Below are 25,597 nucleotides of genomic sequence, written 5' to 3' on the forward strand. Positions count from 1 at the left end.
ATGGAATGATTTATAAAAATAATGTGATTTTGGTTTGATATAGAGTAAGGGATTGATTATGGAAATTGCTGTATATTCTTGCTCTTAAAAGTTGGAAGTCACCTCTTTATGTAATCTTTAAAATTCTTTTGTCCTTGTCTTTTCACACCTTTTTAGTTTTTTTTCTTTTTGTAGTTTTTTCTTTTTTGTTTTAAATCTAATAAAATTCTTATAAAAAACCCAGAGATTTCTCTTAAATGTAATCAAGACAGATGCAAGCTTGAATTCTTGACAGATGGACAGAAAACAATAGACAAGATTTCTAAATAAGTTTTTTCAGTATAAAATATATAAAACAGCTTTATTCTAAATGTTCACATTTCTCCATCTCACCTCCTAAAAATAAAATGTATTTTCTTGCTAATAGCTGACTCAGAGAGATAGTATCTATACGTAGCTTCTAAAGAACTGAAGTTTTTCTTCTCCAAGGCTTATTCCTTCAGATAAGACATAGCTTGTTCTCTTAGAAACGTATGTTCTAGGTAAAACATTAAAAAAAAAGGTAGAGGCAAAGAACAAACAATGGGCACCTCCAAATGTGGCTGCTGGAAACATTGAGCCAAAGGAAATAATGACAAAATATGGCTAGTGGAAAATATGGTCTGCAGTTTTCTTATTCTACTGTACATTTTATGCTTTTGATTCAGTAATAATGATGGCCATAATCAGTCCAGAATCCTTCGGGTCTCCATGCAGGGAGACACATGGAAGATTACTGACAGTTAAGGTCAACAATACTGGACTAGATGGACCATGGATGACAAAGCATTAGACAATTTTCTCTTCTTAATAGCAAATGAGGGCTTATAACATGATCAGTGAATTCGATATATTAATCCTATTTATAAAAACATTTACAGTAAGCCTAAAATAGCTGAAGTTGCAACATTTTTTGCAGTTTGATGAATGAATGCCAATTGTTTTATTGGCACATACAGAACTAAGTCTGAAAGTGAAAATAAGTATGAGAATTAAGATCGTTCTTACATACAACTATATTCCATCAAGAGCCCACCTGAATACGCTTTTGATATAACATAATTAAGAGATTTGTTTCTTTGTTAGCTGGCCAGAGGTTTTGGGAATATGTCGCATGAGAGTAGAGTAAGAATGTAAAGGAGAGTAAGAGTGATAGGTAAGTCAGTTACTGAATCAATACTCTTTACAGTGGTAATCAGACCTTAATTAAATAATAGGCTATAGCACACAAGATTGCATACACAAAAATTGACTTGTGAGAAATATCTCATACAACTAAGCAAATGAAAGCTGTTAGGACTCTGTGAAAAATGGTACTGAATTGTAAGCTTTAATATACAACAGAGAACGTTATTAAATACAGACTGAGGAGTCATATTAAAATAATATCCCATTACATATAGTTAATTAAATACAATGAATAAATTTCAGCTTTTGTCGTACAACCAGTTTTTTGTCCTAACCTTTCCTTAATTTTTGGAATGCAACACTTGGCATACCACTCCAAGGCCAAGTGTGCTCTTCTTGCTTATGAGGGTCCACAGGAATCTGGGTGGAAAGGGCAAAGCTGTAGTATAGGATGTGATTATAATATACATGTATGTACTGCTATAACACACCTGTCAATCTTTTGTATAGCTACCCTATTGGATATTTTTATTAGCATCACCTTTTCATAAAATGTCCAATGACTTACTAAAAAAGCAACAACCCACAGTTGTTAGGAAGCTGCCTTTTACTGTGCTAGGTCTATCTGACTCAGTATACAGTATACTGGAGATTCTCAGCAGCAGATCTTAGAAAGACCTGACCTTGACAAACTAGTGTACCTGATTTACCAATTCTTTTTTGGTTGGTAAACTTGAGTTCCAAAAAATATCTCTGCAACTGTATCTCAAATCCCTGAAGGCTGAAATCCAAGGAAGCTGTTCAAAACTCAAAGCAGTGACTGAAGTCAACCCTGCAGTGCAATGAGATGCTTTCACTGATACTTAATGCAGATTGGACAGAGGTGTTCCTGATAAATCAAAAGATTAAGAAATTGCTTAACTACCTTGAGTATCATTTTGGAGGGAAAGGCAGGTATAAAACTACTAAATGCATACTGTACTTACTTTCTCAGGCTTCTTTCTCCTTGATCTAGCTTGTGGCCCACCCTTGGCTTCATTTTCCAAGTAACACTAAGATGCACCTGTGCCTTGATCCAAAAAGGTTGTGTGTCCCAATCTTTTTTTTTTTTTAATTTTATGTTATTTGCATGCTGCCCATTTCACCAGGCTCTACTAATAAATGCAAAAAAACTCTACAGGATTTTTTTCTGACACTTAAGACTCCCACACTGGCAGGTAGTCTCTGTCTCAGGCATACTTCCAGCTTTATAACCATAATCCCATGTAAGTTCAGTTCCAGCTTTTACATGCCTGCAAAGCAAATATGTCACACAATTAGTATAACAGCAATAATCCTTGAGGGCTTATGCTTGCTTTTATGTTTATTTTCTGAGAAATGCAGGATAGGGCTTAAGACTGCCAACAAGGTTGACTTGAAGTCTGCTCTTCACATAAATTACAGCTTCAGATAAAAGCTGTGATTATTCTGTATTGAGAGAGAGTCTTTGCTATTAATGCAGAGTTACTTAATTCCACTGGAATCTGTCTTTTAATATTTCTTTCAAATTAACTATAATGTCAGCAAATGTGAGTTTTGAACTCAAAACTAAGAACTATAAAGAACTCTACAGATGTCATCTTCCAGCCTCATTTTACAGATACACAGAAGGTAATGTTTTGTTCATTTTAAGGGACACAGGGTTTCTTTCACAATGATTCCATAACAGATTACTAAATTTGAATATCTAAAATTACTGCCATTAAGCACATAGTGCTTAAGTAGCACTAATTAAGATTTCTTAAAGGTAAAGGAAACAAATGAAACCATGGTTTAATTCAGTAAAGTACACTTTGTCCCTGGAAATCATGACACAGAAACATGGCAAGAATGGGAAGCCAGGAAATTTATCTCTTCTGCAACAACTAAACCATGTTATTGGTGTTTGTTTGCAAACCTACTTTAAACCATGCTTTTACCCTGTGGTTTATGATTAATATGACTAATCTTTAATAGTGTCTAAAAAGCTTAGCGCATTTATCCATGATAAGTGTTATGAAGATAAAAATTCTGAGACCAAATAGCTATTAATCAGTATACCACACATATACCGCCACATACTCAAACCCCAATATAACTTCTTTCATCAGTCCCTTGAAATATCAAGATTTGTTTGTGGTGCAGACAGAAAAATGTTACTCCAAACTCATGTATGCTATAAAAATCAGACACAACCATAGAGCTGTGTCTTATTTGCCTTTACGTAAAAGGAATAAAACCTCTCGCTATTGTATTTTTCTTTTGGCCGTATTTTTAATATGGCTCAGCGGTAACCCCATTCCACTTTCTGCATACTGTGTTATTTAGTACAAGACAATCACAGAACCAGTATTAAGGTCTGTGCATTTTTTTCTTTCTAGAGACCTATTTTTGCTCACAGAGTTACTGCTTATGAACTGAAAAACGAAGAAAAATATGTCAAACCTCTTTGTGAAGAATGCCACCCAGGGGAAATTTCGGTTGTGAGTCTCTACAAATACACTTTGTACAAAGAGATTAGGGGAGCAGCTGTGCTATAAACAAAACAAATAACAACAGTTAAAATAGAAGCACCTGCTTTTCTTTTAATGTGTTTTTTGTGCACGTTTGGATTATCTCTCTTGAAAAACGTACACTTCTTATGGAGTCAGGCATGAATGTTTGGGTAGAGTATTTTTTTCTGTAGTGTTTAGCATCAACAATGCGAAAGGAGGAAGATGGTTTTATGAAGGGACAAAATCTGATGTATTCAATATCAACATGTTACAAAACCATAGTGCTGTTCTTTGATGTATCTTGTATGCATTTTTTTTTTTACTTACGTTGTTAACATCTTGCTTTATACTTTAGTTGGTTAAAAGTCATTTTCTGCTGTAACACTCTTGCAGGACCCTCCTATATTTAAAGCTCTATGCCTCAAGAAATTGTACAGTAACACTCTCAAGGATGCTGATAATTAGCATGCTTATCAGCTCCTCAGTCTTAACAGGACGAGGGATCATACTGTCAGAACAGAGACCTGATACCCTCCAGTATTAAAGCAGACAGCCCTGTATTTCAGAATGAACTGTTACATCTCTCTTAAGATTTTACTCTGAATTCTTTATGCTTATCTTTCTCTCTTATCAGCTGTAGAACAACCTCTAGAGGTCCCTATTCAATCTATGTCCATGTCCAATTTCTCTTTGATTGCTAACTTATAAAAGAACTTGGTAATCTCGTGGCTGGTGCTGTTGGCTCACTGGATGCAGGAGATCAGTGACTCTCCTACTGTTGGCACTTCTTGGGTGAATTTTCCATCACAGGGTTCAGCCAGACCAATAAAAGTAGAAGCAAGATCACTACTGAAAAGGCCAACAAGTAGAACAGACACTGACGCCAAAGGCAGCTACTTCTATTGCAACAGCAAGGAACAAGATGAAGAATAAAAGGAGGGGAAGAGACCATAAGCCTCATCTCAGGAGACTTTTTATCTCTTCACTCCAGGCCTCTTCCTCCATTTCTTCCCAAATCCTAGCCTTTCCTGGTTCCACTCTTCTGCCCTATTTCCCCACTCATCAGCTGATGAAATAGTGGCTTAGCAAAATATCAGTAATTAAATACTGTACACATTTACCCCCTCCTACAAGTCATTTATCATCATCATCGTCCACTTCTGCATTTGGTTATGCTTATCACTGGCATCTAGACTTAAGGCTGAAAAGGTCTTCCAATAATTTATATGTGAATTATAGAAAACTAAGTAACTGGTTTACTTTTATAAATTGGTGGATAAATAAGAGCCACAGATTTTAACTGTTTATATCACATTCATTAAATACAAAAACTTACTGAAAGTTAGAGGTACTTTATACTGCTCCTGAAGACTGCACACAAGTATTGAAGGTTCTCAGTATTCAGCATTTCAGTACATAGCAAGGAAAATTGTAACCATTTTTAAAAAGTAGCATAATTTTAAATATGGAAGAGATACCTCTTTAACTGGACCCCTTTCAGTTGGGATTCAGGCCTGGGTATAGGACTGAGATGGCATTGATTGCACTCTTGGATGACCTTTGGCAGGAGCAGGATGGGTGGGAGTAGCGCACCCACCCTTGCTGTTCTTTACCTCTCAGTGGCTTTTGATACCATCAATCACAGTATCCTTCTGGACTGGCTCTGGAAGATGGGGATGGGTGGCACTGTGTTGTGCTGGTTCTCCTCCTTCCCTGGGGCCTGTTCCAGTCAGTGCTGATGGTGGGTAGGTCCAGCCCATGGCCTCTTTGTGGGGTGCTACAGGGCTCAATTCTCTCTCCCCTCCTGTTTAACATCTGCATGAAGCTGCTGGATGAGGTCATCTGACACTTTAGGGTGAGGTATCAGCAGTATGTGAGAGCTAGTTTGGTGTAGTGGTTAAAGCACCAAGCTAGAAAGCTTCAAACAGATCTGGTGGGCAATCTGGAGGTCCTCGTGGATTCATGGCTCCTGCTCAAAGGGAGGGCCTTTGCACACCTTCAGGTTGTCTGCCAGTTGTCCCCGTTCCTGGACTGGGAGGCCCTGTTCATGTCCTCATGACCTCCTGTCTGGACTACTGCAATATTCTCTACACGGGGCTGCCCTTGAAGAGCATTTGGAAGCTTCAACTGGTGCAGAATGCGGCTGCATGGACAGTAAATTGCGCTGGCTACTCGGTGCATGTAACCACTACTTCGTGAGCTGCATTGGTTGCCAGTGTGCTTTGGGATGCAGTTCAAGGTGCTGGTTGTCATCTTTAAAGCCCTTCATGGCTTGGGATCAGGTTACTTAAGGGACCATCTCTCTTCAGTTGTTTCTACCTGTCCTATCCAGTCCAGCAGGATGGGCACGCTCTGGGTCCTGTCAGCTAAGGAACATCAGCTGGCAGGGCCCAGAAGGTTGAGCTTTTTCTGCCGTAATGCCCACCCTATTGAACATTCTCCCTCCAGAGATCAGGGTGGCCCCAGTCCTAGTGGCCTGTTGTAAGGCCCTAAAGACCTGGCTTTATGCCCACTCCTGGGGCCCTGAGTGTCTGAAGGGACCCATCTTGTGTGTTAGTGATTGCTATATTTTTATTGGCTGCCATGTATTTTAATTTTTGTAGTTGTCATTGTAATTGTTTTAACTTTTATTTTAAATATTGTTTGCTGCCCAAAGTCATTGGCTGAGATGGGTGGCTATATAAATTGAGTAAAGAAATAAAGAAATAAAACTTACATTAAGAAACCTGCCTACATTGCCTTCTCTTGTGGCATCCAGCAAACAAGGATTTTCTTTATTCTTCGGGCATGTCTCAATTTCTGCTGCCTCCTTAATACACCCAAGTTCTTGTCTGTCTGTCTGAATTTTTCCCTTTTTTGTATTGTCTGACCAAAGTAGGTCCTTGTGTTGCTTTTTAATCCTTCTGTCATCTTGCACAGGTGGTTTACTTTTCAACGTAGCATTGGAACAAAGATTCTCTTTATGGCAGTCAGTATTAGCTTCGGATTGTATGGTGTTCACTAGTTCCCCCAGTTGTCCTTGCAGGCTTGATTCTGTAAAGAAACACTTCAAGATTAGCATATGATTTAGGAACATCTCACAGTCACACCTTCCAGTATCTTGCATACATGCTCTTATTTATATTTGCTAGACCAGTAGTTTGAAATACTATTTTTGAACAGCAACTTATTAATCTAGAACACCCCATTTCCTTTCTTTGCTGGGTGTAATAACCCATTAAGTGTTTCATTTGAATCCAACTGGTGGAGATGTTGCTTAGAAAACTGTTTTGCAAGTTAGTAGCTGATTCACACTAAAGGAATACCAACAAGGATGAAATCTTTTTCAGTGCTCACAGGCTATATAAAACAAAATGCAAGATTGTCCATTTACCATACCTTTTATAGTGTGGTATTCTAAAGCAGCAATATATAACCTGAGGCCCCTGAGCTACATTGGACCCTCATAAAGCCTTGGACTTGGTCCCCAGAGACTTGACCCCCCCAAAACTGCTGCCAAATTATAATTTTAAAGTAACAGAAGGAAAAAAAATGGAAATACATAAACAGCAGTTACTGCATAGTCTCCCTCAAATCAAGCTGTACTTGCATGAACATCTCCATGTAGTTTTCTTGGCAATAGTATAGAAGTGGCTTGCCATTGTCTTCTTCCAGGGTGTCTTTTTTCAGCTTCCCTAGTCTACAATCTGGGATTTCCTTGTGGTCCCTCATCCAATGGAAACTCTGATCTGACACTGCTGTTTACATTTAAACTAAATTGCAATTATTTTTGGGAGATGGATCTGTTCATTTCTTTGCTCTGGCCTTGAGTGGTCACTATAAAATCCAAGCACTATTTTTGTTCAAATGGTCAGGTTGGACATGTTCTCCCTTTCTTGTACAAAAGGGAGGGAGAATAGTACCAATGCAGGTAGCGGTGAGGATTCTAGGTGCTGTAAGGAATGATGTCTTAAAAATGCCCAATGCATATTAGACCAAGCCCTTCTTTGAGGGTTTAACCTTCTTCAAACTGCTTCAGAAGTTAGTATAAAAGATTTTTATACTGTGATTTATAGAAGATGCTCCAGTGGTGGGTTTCACTTAGACCAAGGTGATTCCAGCAGACAATGAAGAGGATCCAAGGTCCTTTTCTTTTTTCTTTTCTTGTCAATTCGATAGGAGGCAGCCTCCTATATTCCTCTTAGGTTCATCCTGAATTCTGTTTCTGATTAAATATTACTGCCCTTCTGCATTTAGCATAATCTGCAAATTTGGCCCCTAATAATAGTAGGCCTAGGACAGAGTTCTATGGAACTCATTTGTCACTTCCATGGTAGAAGGCATTATCTTTGGGTATGGCACATCACCAGTTTAATTCTCCCTTTCAGTTGTGCTGTTATTTATTGGTTTGTCAATAAAAGTATTATAATTGATATTACTAAAATCAAAATATGCTATCTCCAAAGCATGCTTCTACAAAGGTAACAACTATATCAGAAAAAGAGTAAGATTAGAAAAGCATGATTTATTCTTGAGAAACCCACGTTGGCTCTTTGTTTTTAGCTTTTTTTCTCATACAGAATCCTTAACAATGTGTTCAGTAACTATTCTGGCTGTTATCATCATCAAATTGACCTGGATTCCACTTCCCATCCTGAGGGCCTGTCTATCTCAGTCCTTGCCACATACCACTTTCCACAAGTGGCCTGTCATGTTCACTGTTTCAATGTATCTTAAACGTCGTAACGTTTCCCATGCCATGGCACTGATGCGTGTTTCTGTTTGGGAGGGAGCTGCTGTGAAACCTTTCTTTGTGATCCAGCATGCTGTTCTTTAATAAGTCAGATATCCTTGAACTTCTGCCTGTGAGTCTGATAATGTTTCAGAATAGGCAATCATTACATAAAGCTGAGAATACTAAAAGCGCGGGCAAATTCAAACTAAAACCCCCCGGTGAAAACGAAATCCCTCCCCCTTTGAATCTTCTCAAGTCCATATCCACAGGTGCTCCTAATGGTTCCTGACGGTCTGCAGGAAAAGTCCTTGAACAGGCAAGATAACCCAAACACATTCCATTCCCCTGATTCCACATACAGAGCTTGGTACAAGGTTTCACAGCAGCTCCCTCCCAAACAGAAACACGCGTCAGCGCCATGGCATGGGAAACGTTACGATGTTTAAGATACATTGAAACAGTGAACATGACAGCTGTGGGCTATGCTCTCTCTTATCTGACTGTTCACTAGCAGCATCTCTGGACTCCGTTTCCCAAGGTCTTTCCCACATACCATTACAGCAACTGCTGTGTGAATTCAGGAAAAGGTGCATCTCCTGTAAGCAGCTGCGAACAGATAGAGCAAAGTACCCAGAGCAAAGCACCTTTGTCTTTTGATCCAAATACTGAAATCTTACTGGATCTCATCTTTAAAACTGTATCAACAAAATTATTAACTGTATCAATAGGATCAGCCCCTTGATGTTAGAAAATCCTAGTTCCATCAGATTCAGAGCACGGATCATGGCCACATCTAAGATTTCAGTATTTGGATCAAAAGACAAAGGTGCTTTGCTCTGGGTACTTTGCTCTATCTGTTCGCAGCTGCTTACAGGAGATGCACCTTTTCCTGAATTCACACAGCAGTTGCTGTAATAGAATGTGGGAAAGACCTTGGGAAACGGAGTCCAGAGATGCTGCTAGTGAACAGTCAGATAAGAGAGAGCATAGCCCACAGCTGAACAGTGGGTGGGGCAAGAGGCTCAGAAGAGACCCTCCCTAGTTTCTTGGGTGGTAAAGGAGATGGAGGGAGAATTACACTTTCAGACTTGCAAGATTCTGTTAATGTAGCTTTACAATAAAGTAGAATTAGACCACCTGGTCGTGTTTCCTATCTGGTCTACGTAATATAGCTGAGAGCAATCTTGCAAGTCAGAAAGTACAATTCTCCCACCGTCTCCTTTATAGCCCGAAAAACTAGTGAGGGTCTCTTCTGAGCCTTTTGCCCCTCCCACTATCCAGTTGCGGGCTATGCAGTCTATTATCTGACCATTCCCTAGGCAGCGTCTTTTGGCCCTGTCTCCCAAGGTCTTTCCCACATACCTGTCAGAGGTTTGGCCCCAGAAGCCATAAAAACCCCTTCTGGTCCTTCTCCTCTGTCATGGGTTGTGTAAAGGAGGGAGGGGGAGGACTGACTGCTGTGTGAGAAACAGAGACATCATGGACTGACCCAGCAAGCTGACGCCAGAGTGCTGTGGCTAACACTTTATCAGCAAATGGACAATGAAGAATGTTGCCAGGAATCATGTTGTAAAACCAATAGCAGTTGTAAATATTCAATTTCAAACAAAGGGAGGAAACTGGGGCAAGTAAAAGGAGAGAACTGGGGAATCTTATTCACTTGAGTCTTTAGATGGAGATGGAACTGTATCTTACAATAAGGAAATACTTTACTGAGACCTGAATGGTTCCAGAGAGATTTCTTACTATTGGGATATCTGAATGTACAATCCTCACAATACCATTACTGCTGCACAGGCTTAGGAAAATATGAGCTTGCGTTCACAAGGTATTTGTCATGATCACCGTTGCGATGCTTGTGACATCGCAACGGCTCGCATGACAATGCAGGGAAATGGGTACTGGGCGGATTAAGGGAAAAGGCAACTAGCTAACAAAAGAGAGCAACAGGTGCTGGCAACAAAGTATCGACTCTAGCCGGAGGCGAGGAAGAGAGAGATACAATGTCGCAAAGAAGGTAATTGACAAGACCAGACCATGAGGCGCACCCGAGCTGTCAAAGAGATCACGAACCTGATCGCCCAGCAATGAACCATCACCGGCCAGGGAAGCAATCAAGGAAACGCCCGGAGCACAGGAGGGGCTCCATGACCCCTCACCTACCGAAGACGGAACCGACGGGGCTCGGGGGCGCACCCAGAGTAAGAAGGGGTGGAGCACTGACCGGCGCGGGCTATTTAAATCCCATTCCGGCGTGCTCCACTCTCTCTCAGCTTTTCTAAAAGGCATGCACTCTGTTCTATCAATAAAGCCAGAACCTAAGCCCACGCTAGTGTCTGTGTCTTCACTGGTTAGCAGGCAGAGCCTGACAGTATTACAGAGATGACAGGGTTAGTTCACTTGTCATTGCACTCTCTCTGCCTCCTGAGTTCATATGTGGAAGTCCAAGAAAAGGCACAACTCCTTTAAGGAGCTGCCGACAATATAGAAAGGATGCCCGTGTGGGATCTGAAGTACATTTGTCTTCTTTGGATTAAAAACTGCACACCTCTAATAATGGCTTATCCTCAGTAACAGAACTGCATCACTTCCCCAATTCATAATTCTCATGCCACATATCACACATCAGGTCCCACATATGCTTGCCAAATATATAAGACCCTATACCAAGAAGTTAGCTTGGTGTCTTGGCAGCCATGAATTCTGAACTATCCCACATAAGTAAATCATCACTGCTCAAAACTCTTCAAATCTGAGTGTCAAGGAGGTAATACTACACAAGGCCATCTGCCAACCAAGGTAAGAAACCCATGACAAAGGCTAAGTAGGATATCGATAGAGCATTACAGTCTTCTCTGCAGTAAGATTTTTTTCACACTTTTAGATCTTGGCATTATTTTTATGCAATTTTCTTTTGACTTTATCAACCATAGTGCTTTTAACTCCTTAACAGTGGTTTTGAGATATGCAATTTTATGTGTACATTCTGTGAAAATGAAGCAAAATGGTGCAAAATTACGTTCATCTCCTTTTTTGGATGCAGGAGTTATTCTTGTTCCTGACATCTGACACAAAGAACTCTCATCTTCATCAGAGCTGGCATCAGTAATTCCCTTTGAAGAAAGAAATAGCAAAATGTAGATTCTGAATCATTTCAATGATTACTTTTTTTTTGACCTAGTAATGGCAGGTAAGCTAGGGATGTAATCCTGGATTTCCTTTGTTGGTTTCTAAAGGATCTTTCTCTAGAAGCAATCCTGACTTTCTTGGGTCTTCTATTTCTGGAATGAAATGGGTAAGAGGGAAGACTTGTCCACCCAAAAGTGGACTGGACAAACTGCAACCTGCACAGAATCAGTTCAGCCAGACCCAGAGTTTGTTCTGCACAAGGGACAAAACACATTTTCTGGTTTTCATACAGCTCCACAAGACATGTTGGCCAAGGGTGAGGTAAGGTAAATAAAAATCTACTCTAAGACACTTTCTGGATCTCCAATCAGTCTCAAATACTCTACTTAGGCAGGACCAATCTGTGAAGCAGGATACGGTAGTACATCCATCTTGGAAAGACAAATTTAAACGTAGACTCAGCAGACAGTGTTATCCCAGAATAATGAATCTCCTTTCTCAGGCTCTCTTACTTCTAACTACAAAGGTGCATGAAATGTTTCAAATTCAGAACTGCTCAAATGCATAGTAGTTTTTTTGAGTTTGAAATGGACTATTCCAATTTCACCTTTCTGTCAAATTCAATGCAATGTTGGAACACATCCCATGAGGTCAAAATAGCCTGATTCAATCTCAAAACAGCTATTTCAAGCTCAGAATGTTTTACACATATCTGCACAATAATCTCATTAAGAGATACATACGTTCTTCTTGGGGAAAGAGAAGGAAGGAACTATCCTATACTGCGGTGTTTCTCAACTTCAGGAGCTTTAAGATGTGTGGACTTCAGCTCCCAGAATTCCCCAGCCGGCATGCTGAAGTCCACACATCTTAAAGTTGTTTGGGATGACAAACACTGCTGTACTGTATTATCAGTCACTGAACAAAGTAAGATGTACAGTATCCTAATCACATGGCCATCAAATGTAAAAACAGAACAGACTTGAAGCAGTTGGAATGTAGGCTAAAATAAAGTGAAAACCCAACAATGCAGTCTAAAAATAAATACAGAATATTTACTAGTTCTCGCCGGCGTCTTTGAAGAATGGATGTTTTAGTTTTAGGTCTTGCAATAGCTTGCGTATTCCAATTCTTGTAAAAGCTGAAGTTCTGAATTCTGATAACAGAAACATGGTTTTATATAGCATACATTAAAGTAGAATTCTTTAAACTATTTCTCCTAGTAATCGTCCAGTGTTCACAGCAAATTCCTTGCCATCTTATGGAATTTTTGTTAAGTTAAATGCCTACAAAGATTACAAATTTACCTAACTTTTTCACTATGTGCACAAACTCGCACACACAGAATTAATGCAAGATCAGGGCTGTTCAGTTTTATCCACTTGGGAAATATGGTATATGTAATGACATAATAGAGCCTGTGTACTATTTATTACTGTCAATTGAACTATGTTCGAAGTCCAGCATCTACATCATCTGTGAAAAGCTTTAAAGGATTATTTATATTCTAAGAGGTTTTAAGAATTGCTCTAATAAAGGCATCATGACGTTGTGTAATACCATTATGATTTGCATTTTTTTATATGGTAAGGTTCTCTTTCACAACTGGGCCTGCTCTAGTTCAGAGCGACGCAACATTTATTACTTTCAGCTAATATTTGCTGCCACCACTTTCTTTTCAACCTCAACCAGAGTTATAAAAGATAGGCAAAAAAGGAACCTGCAGAACAATTGTGTGTGTATTCTGATCTAACAGGAATCTTTAGATGCTTGTATTGTTAGAGGTACTCACTACATGTTTTTTTTTTAATCTGTTCAATCGTGTCTGATTCTCGGAGACTGCCTGGACAAGTCCCTGCAGATTTCTTGGCAAGGTTTTTCAGAAGTGGTTTGCCCTTGCCTCCTTCCTAGGACTGAGAGAAAGTAACTGGCCCAAGGTCACCCAGCGGGCTTCATGCCTAAGACAGGACTAGAACTCACAGTCTCCCGGTCTCTAGCCTGGTACCTTAACTGCTATACCAAACTGACTCTCTTTTTACATATATATGCTATTAATAAGTCACTACTAGATAGAACACAAAAGTGTCTCTATCCAGATTCAGACAGGGTGGGTACTCTTGACAGTAACTGACAGAAGTAAGCAAGAGCCAGGCCTTTATCCCAGAGGGACTAAAAGAGGGATCAAACAAAAAGTGACAATAGCTAATAAAAAGACTGGGGACACTGGAAAATAGTGTCTCAGGGTCAAGATACTCTTTTACGAAGATATTCTAACTCTTGGCAGAATCTGAAGAGTCACAGTGAAGGGACAGTGACTATTTAAACACTTAATTGTTGTTAACTTACCTATTTGGTTGACTTTCAGGATTCGGGTATAAGGATTGTTGTCTCCCAGTGTCCTGCATAAGTTCCTTCTCTGAATCAGAACAGACTGTACCCAGTTTTCTCTTTCTTGAAGATAAGGTCTGGCTGCTATTCTTGGTATCTTCTTCTTCAGTTTCACCACTATTTTTAACCTGGCAAGATTCATCTTTGGTCATCAATCTCCCTAGAATAAAATACTGTATTTATGAAACTGGTATATGAAGTATCTGCAGTAAAAAAGATAAACATTACTGTTATCAGGGATGTCAGAAAAGATATCCCAGATAGGCCTAATGTTTGCTATCAGCAGATCTCCCCTTGCTCTTATTGATTTTATATTTTTATATGCTCCAGAGTCTAAATCTAAATGCAGGGTAAGAATACAACACTCAATATTAATTTCAAAGTGCAACATTATTTTGTATCACTCCCTCCAACAGTGATCTCATACAGTGAAAACTGACAGAACTAGAGTATATGCGCCATAACTGAGAAACAAGAAACCACACTGGCATGCTGCAGCCTCAAGGAAAGGAAAACCTCCTCCCACGAAACAGAACAAAACAAAATAGCCTGAACAGGGACAAATTATGGTGAGGACATACTTAACTATTTTGCTCCCTCTCACAGCACTCTTATGTGGTTGAGTGCTTAAAGGTTTGGAAGTGAAACCAGGTCATCCAAAAACAAAGAAGTGGTTTCTACACATTCTGGAGATAAACTACGTATAAGGATAACTGCAAACTAATATTTTAAAAATCTACGCATGACTTCAGAAGAGTTTCTAGGATGCTATTACGTCAGGTCTTATGATGAAGGTGAAAGAAGGAAGTGCAAAAGCTGGCTTGCAGTTAAACCTCAAAAAAACCAAGATTATGGCAACCAGCTTGATTGATAACTGGCAAATAGAGGGAGGAAATGTAGAAGCAGTGAAAGACTTTGTATTTCTAGGTGTGAAGATTACTGCAGATGCTGACTGCAGTCAGGAAATCAGAAGATGCTTAATCCTTGGGAGAAGAGCAATGACAAATCTCGATAAAATAGTTAAGAGCAGAGACATCACACTGACAACAAAGGTCCGTATAGTTAAAGCAATGGTGTTCCCCGTAGTAACATATGGCTGCGAGAGCTGGACCATAAGGAAGGCTGAGAGAAGGAAGAGAGATGCTTTGGAACTGTGGTGTTGGAGGAAAATTCTGAGAGTGCCTTGGACTGCAAGAAGATCCAACCAGTCCATCCTCCAGGAAATAAAGCCAGACTGCTCACTTGAGGGAATGGTATTAAAGGCAAAGCTGAAGTACTTTGGCCACATAATGAGAAGACAGGACATCCTGGAGAAGATGCTGATGCTAGGGAGAGTGGAGGGCAAAAGGAAGAGGGGCCGACCAAGGGCAAGGTGGATGGATGATATTCTAGAGGTGATGGATTCATCCCTGGGGGAGCTGGGGGTGTTGATGACTGACAGGAAGCTCTGGCGTGGGCTGGTCCATGAAGTCACGAAGAGTAGGAAGCGACTAAACGAATAAACAACAACAACATTACGTCAGGTGTGGTAACCCCACAGGAGGATGTCAGAAGAGCCCTTCCTTTCCAGCAGATGGGAATACATTGAAATATTTTATTAATTTCATTTGCAATATTCCTAAGCGAGTTTGTTCCAAATCAACTGGAACACTTCATTAATCTAAAAGCTATAAAATACGATTTGCTGGTGAAACTGCTCCCAAAATTTTCAATGTAGTATTTACTGTGTCATGGACATCTCTTGTGGGGAGGGAAGGAGAAAGGAGAGCAAATGATGGAACATCTGTTGTAACATCAAAATGCAAACTCCATCCCTCCTGTAGTTGTGTCCCAAGCAAAATACACAAAGCTGAAATAACATAACAAGTGTGTGTGTTTGTGTGTGTGTAAAATGGTAGATGTATGGGGCAGGAGCCACACAAAGATCTCCTAGTATGTCCTGTATCCATATATGACAAAAACATGGGCTCAAGACATAGCAAGTGGACACAAGATAGGCTTTCTTGTGCAACATGTGTACCTACCAACAATAAAAAAGGTAGAAAAGGAAAAGGGACCTTGTATGAGGGGGAAAAAACAGTTAGATTGAAGGGAGCAGAAACAAGAAAAAGAGCAGAAACAAAGCTCTATTTATACATGGAGAAGAAATGGGGTGCTTCCTGCCTCCACATGTTTTGTGGACTCAAGGCACTTCCTGGAGGTGCCTACAGTCCCAGAAAGGTTCCTTTAGACTTCTAAAGAGAGCCACAAAATGATTCCTCGCTGCCAGTAGTCAAACCTCTCCAGGCTTCTCCCAAAACACTGAGAATTCTGCCATGGGACTGTGACCAGAACATTTGTAACGCTAGAGCCAATTTTTATCACTCTCTTTGAACAAGTCTTTGTTCAGCATAATTGCTTGCCGAACACTCCACCCATTTGTATCAAATGCTAACTTTCAACATGCCAGGTACCATTCATTATTTTTAGATCACATTAGATATGAATTTCTGACCACAGTAGAGGACAACTGCAATTATCGATTTGGAGGATATTATTTACTTAAAATATTTAATAAAATGATTTAACTTGCAGTACTAAAGTTATATAATATTTAAAAATTCTAATGTAATATATGGTTAAGGCAATATAATATTACATTAAAAAGTATGTAACAATGAGTCTGAAATAAAGCTGTTTTAGACATTTGGTCAAAAAGAATGCAATACTGGTTCTACTGACAGTTTCACAGAGGCAATATTGCAGTCAGTCAGGACAAAGTACCAGGCAAAATTATTTTAAGAGAAGTAAAATCAAAACTGGAATACTGATTTCTTTTAACAATTTTTTTCACTGCTAGAAGTAAAACGTCTATTTGAGATATCTAATTAACCACATGGCCTGAAAATAGAAAAAGTGGTAAAATTGTACCAGAGAAACAAATGAACATCAACAAATATTGATACAAATATTAATTCAATATTGGAATGGTAGATAATACTTACTCTGTACTGAAACATTCAATAAACATTGTCTTTTTTGTGATTTTGTTTGTGTGTGTGTGTGTGTAATACGTGCATGCGGGTATGCCTATACATAAAATAAAATCAGTTTCCATCTGTCCTTAAAGCACTTTTGCTTTGCTTTACCTGCATATGTGCAGACAAACGTTCCCTTGTCAAGGTCGTCGAGGCAGCGCACTCCCCAGCCCTTCTTTTCTGTGTTGAAGACTTGTAAGCGAACTTGAAGGCCGTGCTGCACTAACCTGTTCTGGCACATGTTCTTGTCGCAGCCGCAGAGCAGGCTGCATTCATAAATTCTGATACAAAAAGCAACGGTAAGGTAAAGGAGGATTATGGGAAAAAGCGTAAAAGCATGTGTGAGCGCAGACACACACCACACAAATTCACTCTTTTGGGTCTTCAATATTTATGCCGCCTGCTCAGACAGAGAAAGTTGAAGGAAAATGGGCAATGAGCACATAACACACATGATCTCGGGAAAATTCAGGAAGAAAAATTCAGTTACTGCACCACTGTGAAACTGCAGGTTTCTCAAGAAAGTAACGCATACGAATAGTGAAAGATTTGGCCCAGTTGACTCAACAGATGGAAATCGACAAACGGTGTAGAAACATACTGGCACTCTTAACAGTGCATAGTGATGGATAATGTTTTTAAAATGTATACTTCATACATCTGCTAACAACTGGCATGCCTGAATGAATGTGTTTATTAATTATATCTTTGGATTGAACAACTATTACCATTCCTGAGCAGAGAACGTATTTACTGATACTTAGGTTCTTTACAGAGACATGACATAGTAAGCTCAAAACAAACACTAGCCAAAACAACGTCTTTACAACCTTTTATTTTAGAATGAAAGAATGCTCTGCTTCACACATAAAAGTAAATAACAAAGGTTTACATATGAAGCAAACAGGTAACAGGTCAATTCAGAAAATTAAAATGCTTTAAAAACTAACTATAACTTTCTGGTCTAAGCCTTGGTTGCACAACACATTAAGCTATAACTGTCTGAGAGCACCATGATATCCAGGCTCAAACCTAAGTTTCATGGAGCAGATCTTTAACATAATTTGTATTTCCTCCTCCTTTACTTCCTTGGTGAAATGAGAAACAAACTTTCTAATAATTATATTATAAACTATTATTTAAAATGGAGAGTCAGTCTGGTGTAGTGGTTAAGGCACCAGGCTAGAAACTGGGAGTCTCTGAGTTCTAGTCCCACCTTGGGCACAAATCCAGCTGGGGGACCTTGGGCCAGTCCCTCTCTCTCACCCCTGGGAAGCAGCCAAGGGCAAACCACTTCTGAAATCTTGCCAGGAAAACTGCAGGGACTTGTCCAGGCAGTCGCCAGGAGTCAACACTGACTCAAAGGCACCAAAATAGTAGTAGCAGCAGCAATAAATAATATAGAACAGCAATGCAAGAAACCTTACATGAGTGAAACGTAAGATGTGAGTAAATTAAAGATACAGTGCGGTAAGCAGCACAAATGTAGCAAGAGGATTCCTTACCCACTGGAAATAGGTTCCTCCAGCCTTTTATAATTATAACCATGAGTTGGTCCTCTCCTTGGAGGCAGAGCAGCTTTCAGGAAGGTTCTTTTAGTAAGAAGCAGGCATGCACATTTTGTCCTAGAAAGCACACAGTAGATCTAGTGGAAATAAGGATATGAAATAAAGCAATACGGTCCATTTACTCCCTGGATTTGGGTTTGATGGTAACATTTTCAGAGGAAGCAAGTAATTAATTGCTTAATTGCTTTCCTTGGTATATTCCATTTGGAATTTTGATGGACGTTTCCACACACAGTCACATTTCCACATTTATATAATTTCGTAGAATCATCTGAATGCTCCACTCCTATTTCTCATGCAGGTGAAGAGGAATAACACAGGAAAGTTTACATATTCCAGGGAAGATACTTCCTTAAGTTTAAAAACTAAGGCTTTCAACAAATAGTTCCTTTACAATGCAAGCTGACCTTTTCCCTTTAAATGGGACCTTTCAAGGGTCTGCAATATTTTGTAAACCAAAAATAATCAAGTGTCTTTGTTTGACATCAAATCTTGTACATGCCAAGTACACCTTCAACAAAGTGTATTTAAAGAAACATACTCTCGGCAAATCTCACTGTGGCAGGCATCACCCTGCTCTGTTTCAGCACTACATAAGCACCTACTTAAAATTAACACTTTATTCACTTTATGGTGAACCGCCCAGAGTCCCTCCTTGTGGGGGAGATGGGCGGTGATAAATCTGATAAATAATGAATAAATAAAATGCTGTTTAAAAATGGACAATTATTCACCTGTCCATGCAGCCATCGGTGCAGCTACAGCAGTCAAGAAAATTGCTGGAGAAGTTGTTCAGGAAGTATCCATGGGGCCAAGAGGTCTTCCGGTATTTAAAGGAAGGCAGTCGATCGTGGTTGATGTCATTACAGAATGACACTGGTACATTCTCTGCCCCTTGGCTGATATCAGAATCAAAGACAAACGCCTGGGAACTAGGACTGCTTCTGAACACCTGCACATGGGTATTGAAAGAAAAGTGATCTAAAAATAAAAAGCTGAATTCTGTTTGAAATAAGTAAGTCTGAACGTCTTTGATATTTCTCAGGTTCTTTCCACAGGGAGTTTTGTATATCACATCATGTGATTTTGAGCCAGAGTCTGCCCTGGCATGCAATCTCTGGAAGTGACAGAGCATCGGCAGCTTCAGGGGGTTTTCCCCATTGTACGAATTCCATGGCCGTTTGGAAAGACATTCCTTAGAGCAGATATGATCCTGGTAGAACTTGGAAGACGTCTCTGCAGATTCTCCTTCACTCCTTAAATACATTCCTTCATTAATCTCTAGTCTGCTGTTTATAGCCGTACATGTAAAAATTAAAAAAAGAAAAGTGTCAAGTGACCAGTGAGATAGTTAGGATTTGCTCAAATATAATACTGTTTAATAGTCCTGATAATTCAATCTCTCCATGTTTGATGCATGCTTTCTTTTTTATCCTAGCCTCACAGCAAATGGGAATGTGTGTGGCAACTACATAGGCTGGTGTAAAATCTCAGTGCAAAGGGATTCTCTTGGGGAAAGAGGTCCTGGATCTGCCCAACTGTTGGGGTGAACGGGGAAAAAGTGAGTGGCAGGGGAGATGTTGCATTGGCATAGCTTAGTTGAACCCCTTAGAGGTTCTATGCTGGATTCAGCTTACGTAAGCTAGAATCTCGACAGAGGTGCTGGATATTTATTATTATTCATGCAGCTTTCATTATCAGTTATTTGCATTAAGCAAGCAGTACAATGACCTTAATCCAGTAATATTTACAAATTGAACTTTTAACATTTTTTGTTAATCTGTATAGCAATGGTCTCCACTTTTCACATAGAAAAAAATGATCTACGTTTTCTAAGATGGATGCAACTATGTTCACAAGGGTTCTCTTATTATCTTTATAAGTGATGGTAAGTTTTAAGGACATAAAATCTGCAGTATTACTATTGATAGCCATGGCAAATCAATGAGCTAACCTGGGCTAAACAACTACCCGTCTCTGTGGGAATAGCCCACTTATCCACAAACCTAATGTGGGAACTATGACTAAATAGAGTGTTTGGTGCTATAGGAGCAGACTTTGCTTAAAAACAACTGAATAACACATCCAAATCATGACAGAGATAACTGTTGTGAAAATGCAATTTTATTCTGGAAGGTAAGGCTGAGAAAGCCTTAACTATTCCAATCCTGGACAGCAGGAAATGCTCTGTTGAGATGCTTAATTCCCCTTCCACATTCCACAGACCAGTGATGCTGCCCAACTTCCCTGCTCTCTTCTCTTTCTTCTGGGCTCTTTTCCTGGGTTGGGAGGGAAGATGGGCCTCACCAGGGCTCCTGTGTACCATCAGTGGTACATGTAGCTGAGCATATGTAGGTCAGCATATGAGAATTGATCCAACTATGCTGACCTCAACACAGACCTATGCTGACTGGGCAACATTTGCTTGCTTACAAAGACTCCACCAGTGACCATAAAATGTCCAGCAATGCTTAGCTATGCAGCTAAGTATCCAAAAGAAGTGGACCAGGTTGAGTCATTATTTATTTTCCATTAAAGGGCTATTCAAATTCTGAAAAAGACAGGACAGGAAAAAAAAGATTTAGGAGAACCGGCAGCAACAGGGAAGATGGATTGTAGAAGTGCAGGAGGGGAGGGTGGAAACTGCCAATGATCTAAAGATAGAAGATACAAGAAGAGCCAAAGATCATATGTGAGCAGAGCAAAAAGATACAGTGGGGAAGGCTGAAATTCATATTCAGGACAGTTGTTTTCTGACTAATAAATTCTAATCTGTCTTAGTCTACTTTTTTTTCCCAAATGTAATTTCAACTTCTAAGAAATAAAAGCAGCAAAAGGACAGTTTGTGTATTCATAAGTTTTACTTACAAAGAACAGTCATCTCCAGCATCTTCTGTAGTTTCACTTGGAGCAGACAGAGGTAAATCCAGATTGCATATCTGCGTATCTTCTTCAACAACACAAAGAAAAACATAAAAACTTTAACTATACATTTAAAACTATGCATTTAAACTTACAATTAAGATTTATCACAATTAAGCACTTAAGAAACTATTCATTACACTATTAAAATTGATGTTAATGCAAATATAGAAACGTTAGCAGGCAAAAAGTATTTTAAATGTTACTGTAATATAATCTCTGCCCATCCATACTTAAGATTCTTTTGTATTCAATATGCTGTTGACAGCATGAATGCTTAAAATGAACTACGCATGATCTGCCCTCATGCTTCCATGCCACGAAATATAGAGGAGGAATTCACCTTTTCTTCCTCATCTCAAGAGTTCATGAAATACATAGCCCACCTCCAGTGCACATAGGTTAACCCGTCACTATCACCACTACAGAAAGCTGGAGGGTCCATGCAGAATGAATCTGTTATTGTAAAAACTTGGGGATTAGAGACCAAACCTTGATGTCCCCACTCCAGCTCCATAAAAACATTTGCACAGAATGGAGTCTGGTGCTTTTACCTATCTGAAGGACAGATTTTGTGCTCAATTTCTTTCAGTACTTTTAGACGTCAAGCCTAGGGACAAAACAGATGCAAGGCATTCCTCTTATATTTGATGCACCAGTAGGAGCACTCTTTGTCCTGTTTAAATGATGAACCATGGATAACAGCAGCTGTTAGTAAAACAGCAATGAGTGCTAAACTAGATAAACTAACAAGAATTTGACTTCATAATATTCTGCTAACAGAAGTCTGTCAGCTAGTACAGTCCATAGACATATATCACTGGAAAAACAACTGCTTCGCATGCAAAAGCCATCTCCAGTACAAAGGTCAGGCAGTATGCTAAGGAAATTCTTCTGTCCAACATCTGGAAAGCCTGGATAACACTGGACCAGACAACATATCACTCTGACCCAATTTAGAGGAATTAATTATATGCCTCGCTACTGGGGTCTGGTGAATACTAATACTTGACCCGCTTCAGCTTTTTCAAAATTCTTACTAGAAAGCTTTTGGTCTGTCACAGTGGAACTTGTATTTGAGTTCCTCTTAAGACAGGATTATACCAGGTAATAAATTAAAATCACAAGTACCAATGGTACTGAATCTGCTGGACATGGGAAATCCAATATGGAGAGCACTGCATGGGAGTCAGGCTTGAATTGGGTATCTTTAACAGCCCCCCTTATAGAAAAATCAGCCAAGAACCAATATTTAAGGAAAAGTAATCCCTCCACCTTTTTTTCTGGCTAGGTAGGAGGCTAATGCCCGTAGAAAGGAATAAATATTGTCATCTATCACAGTGGAGCAATGAGATTTTTCATACCATGTGCCAGAGGTAAAAGGTCAGTCATACCCAACTGATTCACAAGTGCCAAAGCTTGATTGCATTCTGTTTAAAGTAACAAAAGCAGAAAACTGCATTTAAATATTGCATTTTAAAACGACATAGATATGTAGTTCCATAAACAGGAAACTAGCCCCCTTTGACTGATACTTTTTAGCGGAAGCCCTCCATATATTTTAAGACTGAACTGTGATTCCCAACTAAGTATAGAGCTGTTACCTATTTAGTATCCAACACAGATACAGGTACTGTAACAAAGAGGCTCCATATATATAGAAACATATTTTTTTCCAATTTCTGTATTATCTTCACCGAATCAGAGCTGCAAGGAGCCATCAAGCTCAACAACTTGATCACTGCAGAATCTAAATTAAAGGATTCCTAATAAAGACTAAAGAGGCAGTTTGGTGTAGCCGTTAAGGTAGGTAAAGGTTTCCCTTGACATTAAGTCCAGTTGTGTCCAACTCTAGGGGGCGGTGCTCATCTCCGTTTCAAAGCCGAAGAGCCGGCGTTTGTCCGTAGACACTTCTGTGGTCATGTGGCCGGCATGACTAAACGGAATGCCGTTACCTGTCCGCCGAAGCGGTACCTATTAATCTGCTCACATTTGCATGTTTTCGAACTGCTAGACTGGCAGGAGCTGGGACTAGCAACGGGAGCTCACCCCGTCAGGCGGATTCAAACCACCAATTTTCCGATCAGCAAGCTCAGCAGCTCAGCGGTTTAACCCGCAGCGCCACCGCGTCCCTTAGCAGTTAAGGCACAAGCCTAAAAATTGGGTGACCATGAGTTCTAGTCCTGCCTTAGGATCAAAGCCAACTGGGTGACCCTGGGCCAGTCACTCTCTCTCAGCCCTAGGAAGAAGACAATGGCAAACCCATTCTGAAAAACCTTGCCAAGAAAACTGCAGGGGCTTGTCCAGGCAGTCACCAGGAGTCAACACTGACATGAAGGCACCAATAAACAAACAAAGGCACAAACAAATGAATAAAGACTAACCAGAATCTGAATATACTGAATAAAGGCACCCTAAATCTCCAGCTAATTGGTTCCCCACTTAAACTGATCTCTTCCCTCAGAGAGCTGAAAACCACAGCAGAGAAAAGCTATTATTTGTTTAAAAAAAAACTTCTGGACAATGGGAAAAACTACTTTATTTATCCTTTATTTATTTAGAATATACTTGCAAAGGAGGTGTTGGTGGGATGGTTCTAGAAAGTTCAGAGACAAAATCTATAGGGAGTCATTGCAAAAGCCCTATGTAAGTAATGTGTTTATACCTCTTGCAGTGTCTTCTGAGCTTTTCCCCAACAGCCCACTGGACAGGGAGAAAGGGAAGAGAAAAAAGGGAAGGCAGACAGGAGAAAGAGTAGCTCTGTGCACACTGGCTTCAGCCTCCCCCCTCCACATCATGGGCATCCAACTCCTTACCAATTATCCCACAAGAAATCAGTGTGAACAACAGCAGAAAAAAAAAACATGCTCCCACATCTGCTGCAAAACCTCCCCTTTCTTTGGGGATGGGGGGGGGGCTGAAGGGAAAGACAAAAAGTGCTGTGCTTCTACAGGTTAAATATATCCACACTGAGTACAGTAGTAGAAATAAGATTTGCTTATTACATTCAGCTGCAATCTCTGCATGCCTGTGTCCAGTTCTAATCTAGACATTACAAACAAGATGTTTTGAGTTTAATGTGTTTGCATAGCACAGGTTACTTTGTGTCACTTACTCTAGATGCAAAACTGAGTATGGGTTTTGTTTCACTACAGTAATTTTTCAATTCAGGGGTGATAGTTTACATAGATGTCTAACCTTCATTTGTTGCAGTTCCATCCTTGATCTTCTGCTTCAAAGACAACAGTGCCTTGTGCATACACTCAAATATACTGTCTACTTTATTTTTTTCCATGTGCTTCCAGAGCCTTTTTGCGTCACCTACGAACAAAACAAAAGTGTTCATTTGTATTTTTAGCGACAGCAGACATCCTAGCCCCACCCCACCCCTCAGTCTGGATTAGCACGAACACCTATGACCGTGGACTACATAAATACAGCGTATTAAAAAGAAGAGGTGCAAGATACATTATCTGTATAGTGCAGAGAAAAGAGAAGTTTTTCTCCTTCACTGAATACTACAATTCACAGCCATCCAACAGTGAAGAACGGTGGGAAATTCAAAACGATACAAGAAGGTACATTTTCAACGCATGTATAAAATTATGGAATTTACTTGGGGGGAGGGGAGACGATGTAGCATTCTAATCCCATAGTTTTAACAGAAGATATTCCAAGCGTATTAAAGATAGCATAAAAGTCACGCTTCAAAAAATAAAACAGAAAGAAAGCTATAAGCCATTTCCATATCTGTGATTAAATGCATGCAGGTCTTGGATGTTACATTTGTTGCTACTCTTTAGTCAAAACAACCTGAATTAATATTAAAGGAAACATTTATAAAAATAAATAGATTCAGCTCCAAAGCCCATCGTCTCAAGCGTGGCGCTTCCATGTTACAGCAGCTCTCCCTCGGCCGTCCTTCCCGCCCCCCTCTACCGTTCATAGCTTCCGTTTTTCCGCGGACGGCCCGGGCCTCGCACACAAACGCCGCCCCGGCTGGCCTAAACTCAGCTGCGCAAAACCGCAAAGCCTGGAGCACCAAGCGCCCCACGTGACCAGCGGCAAAAAAACAGGGAAAAAGACGCGGGGGTGTGGATTGCGCTGCTCCTACGTCCGTCTGCAGTGGCCTGCCGGGGACCGCGCGGGGACGGAAACTCTACGGCAAGAACTGCGCTAGGTGCGCAAGAAAAGCCTGTC

At 40.0% G+C, this 25,597-nt stretch overlaps 1 protein-coding gene across 3 annotated transcripts; it reads right to left on the bottom strand.

Annotated features, from left to right (window-relative positions):
* Nucleotides 1-1,329: 1,329 nt before the first annotated feature.
* On the bottom strand, nt 1,330-25,597 carry SETDB2 (SET domain bifurcated histone lysine methyltransferase 2). 3 transcript variants are annotated; one of them, XM_063317781.1, is made up of 13 exons: nt 25,337-25,597; nt 24,596-24,718; nt 22,762-22,827; nt 21,344-21,425; nt 19,210-19,764; nt 18,413-18,532; nt 17,019-17,188; nt 13,849-14,050; nt 12,562-12,658; nt 11,393-11,486; nt 6,376-6,692; nt 3,610-3,698; nt 1,330-2,438 (listed from the first exon to the last, which is right to left on the bottom strand). In XM_063317781.1, the coding sequence occupies exons 1-13, from the start codon at nt 25,341-25,343 to the stop codon at nt 2,321-2,323; spliced, it is 2,040 nt and encodes a 679-aa protein (XP_063173851.1). In that variant the 5' UTR covers nt 25,344-25,597; the 3' UTR covers nt 1,330-2,320. The 3 variants fall into 3 exon arrangements, with proteins under 3 accessions (XP_063173851.1, XP_063173850.1, XP_063173849.1); XM_063317780.1 differs by lacking the exon at nt 25,337-25,597 and having other exon boundaries at nt 19,210-19,761; nt 24,596-25,319; XM_063317779.1 differs by lacking the exon at nt 25,337-25,597 and having other exon boundaries at nt 24,596-25,319.

The sequence above is a fragment of the Candoia aspera genome, chromosome 1, assembly GCF_035149785.1.
Source record: "Candoia aspera isolate rCanAsp1 chromosome 1, rCanAsp1.hap2, whole genome shotgun sequence".
NCBI classification, from domain to species: domain Eukaryota; kingdom Metazoa; phylum Chordata; class Lepidosauria; order Squamata; family Boidae; genus Candoia; species Candoia aspera.

Bases quoted from the DNA above. Each gene is read 5' to 3' on its own strand.
- SETDB2 (XM_063317779.1), bottom strand. From the start codon at position 24,743: ATGAACACTTTTGTTTTGTTCGTAGGTGACGCAAAAAGGCTCTGGAAG. The intron at 21,426-22,761 runs GTATGAAAAATC...GTGTTGTTGAAG, and splicing joins CCTTTTACCTCTGGCACATG to AAGATACGCAGATATGCAAT. The intron at 3,699-6,375 runs GTAAGTTTTATT...TTTTGTTTATAG, and splicing joins ATGTAGGCAGGTTTCTTAAT to CACAGCTGCTCCCCTAATCT.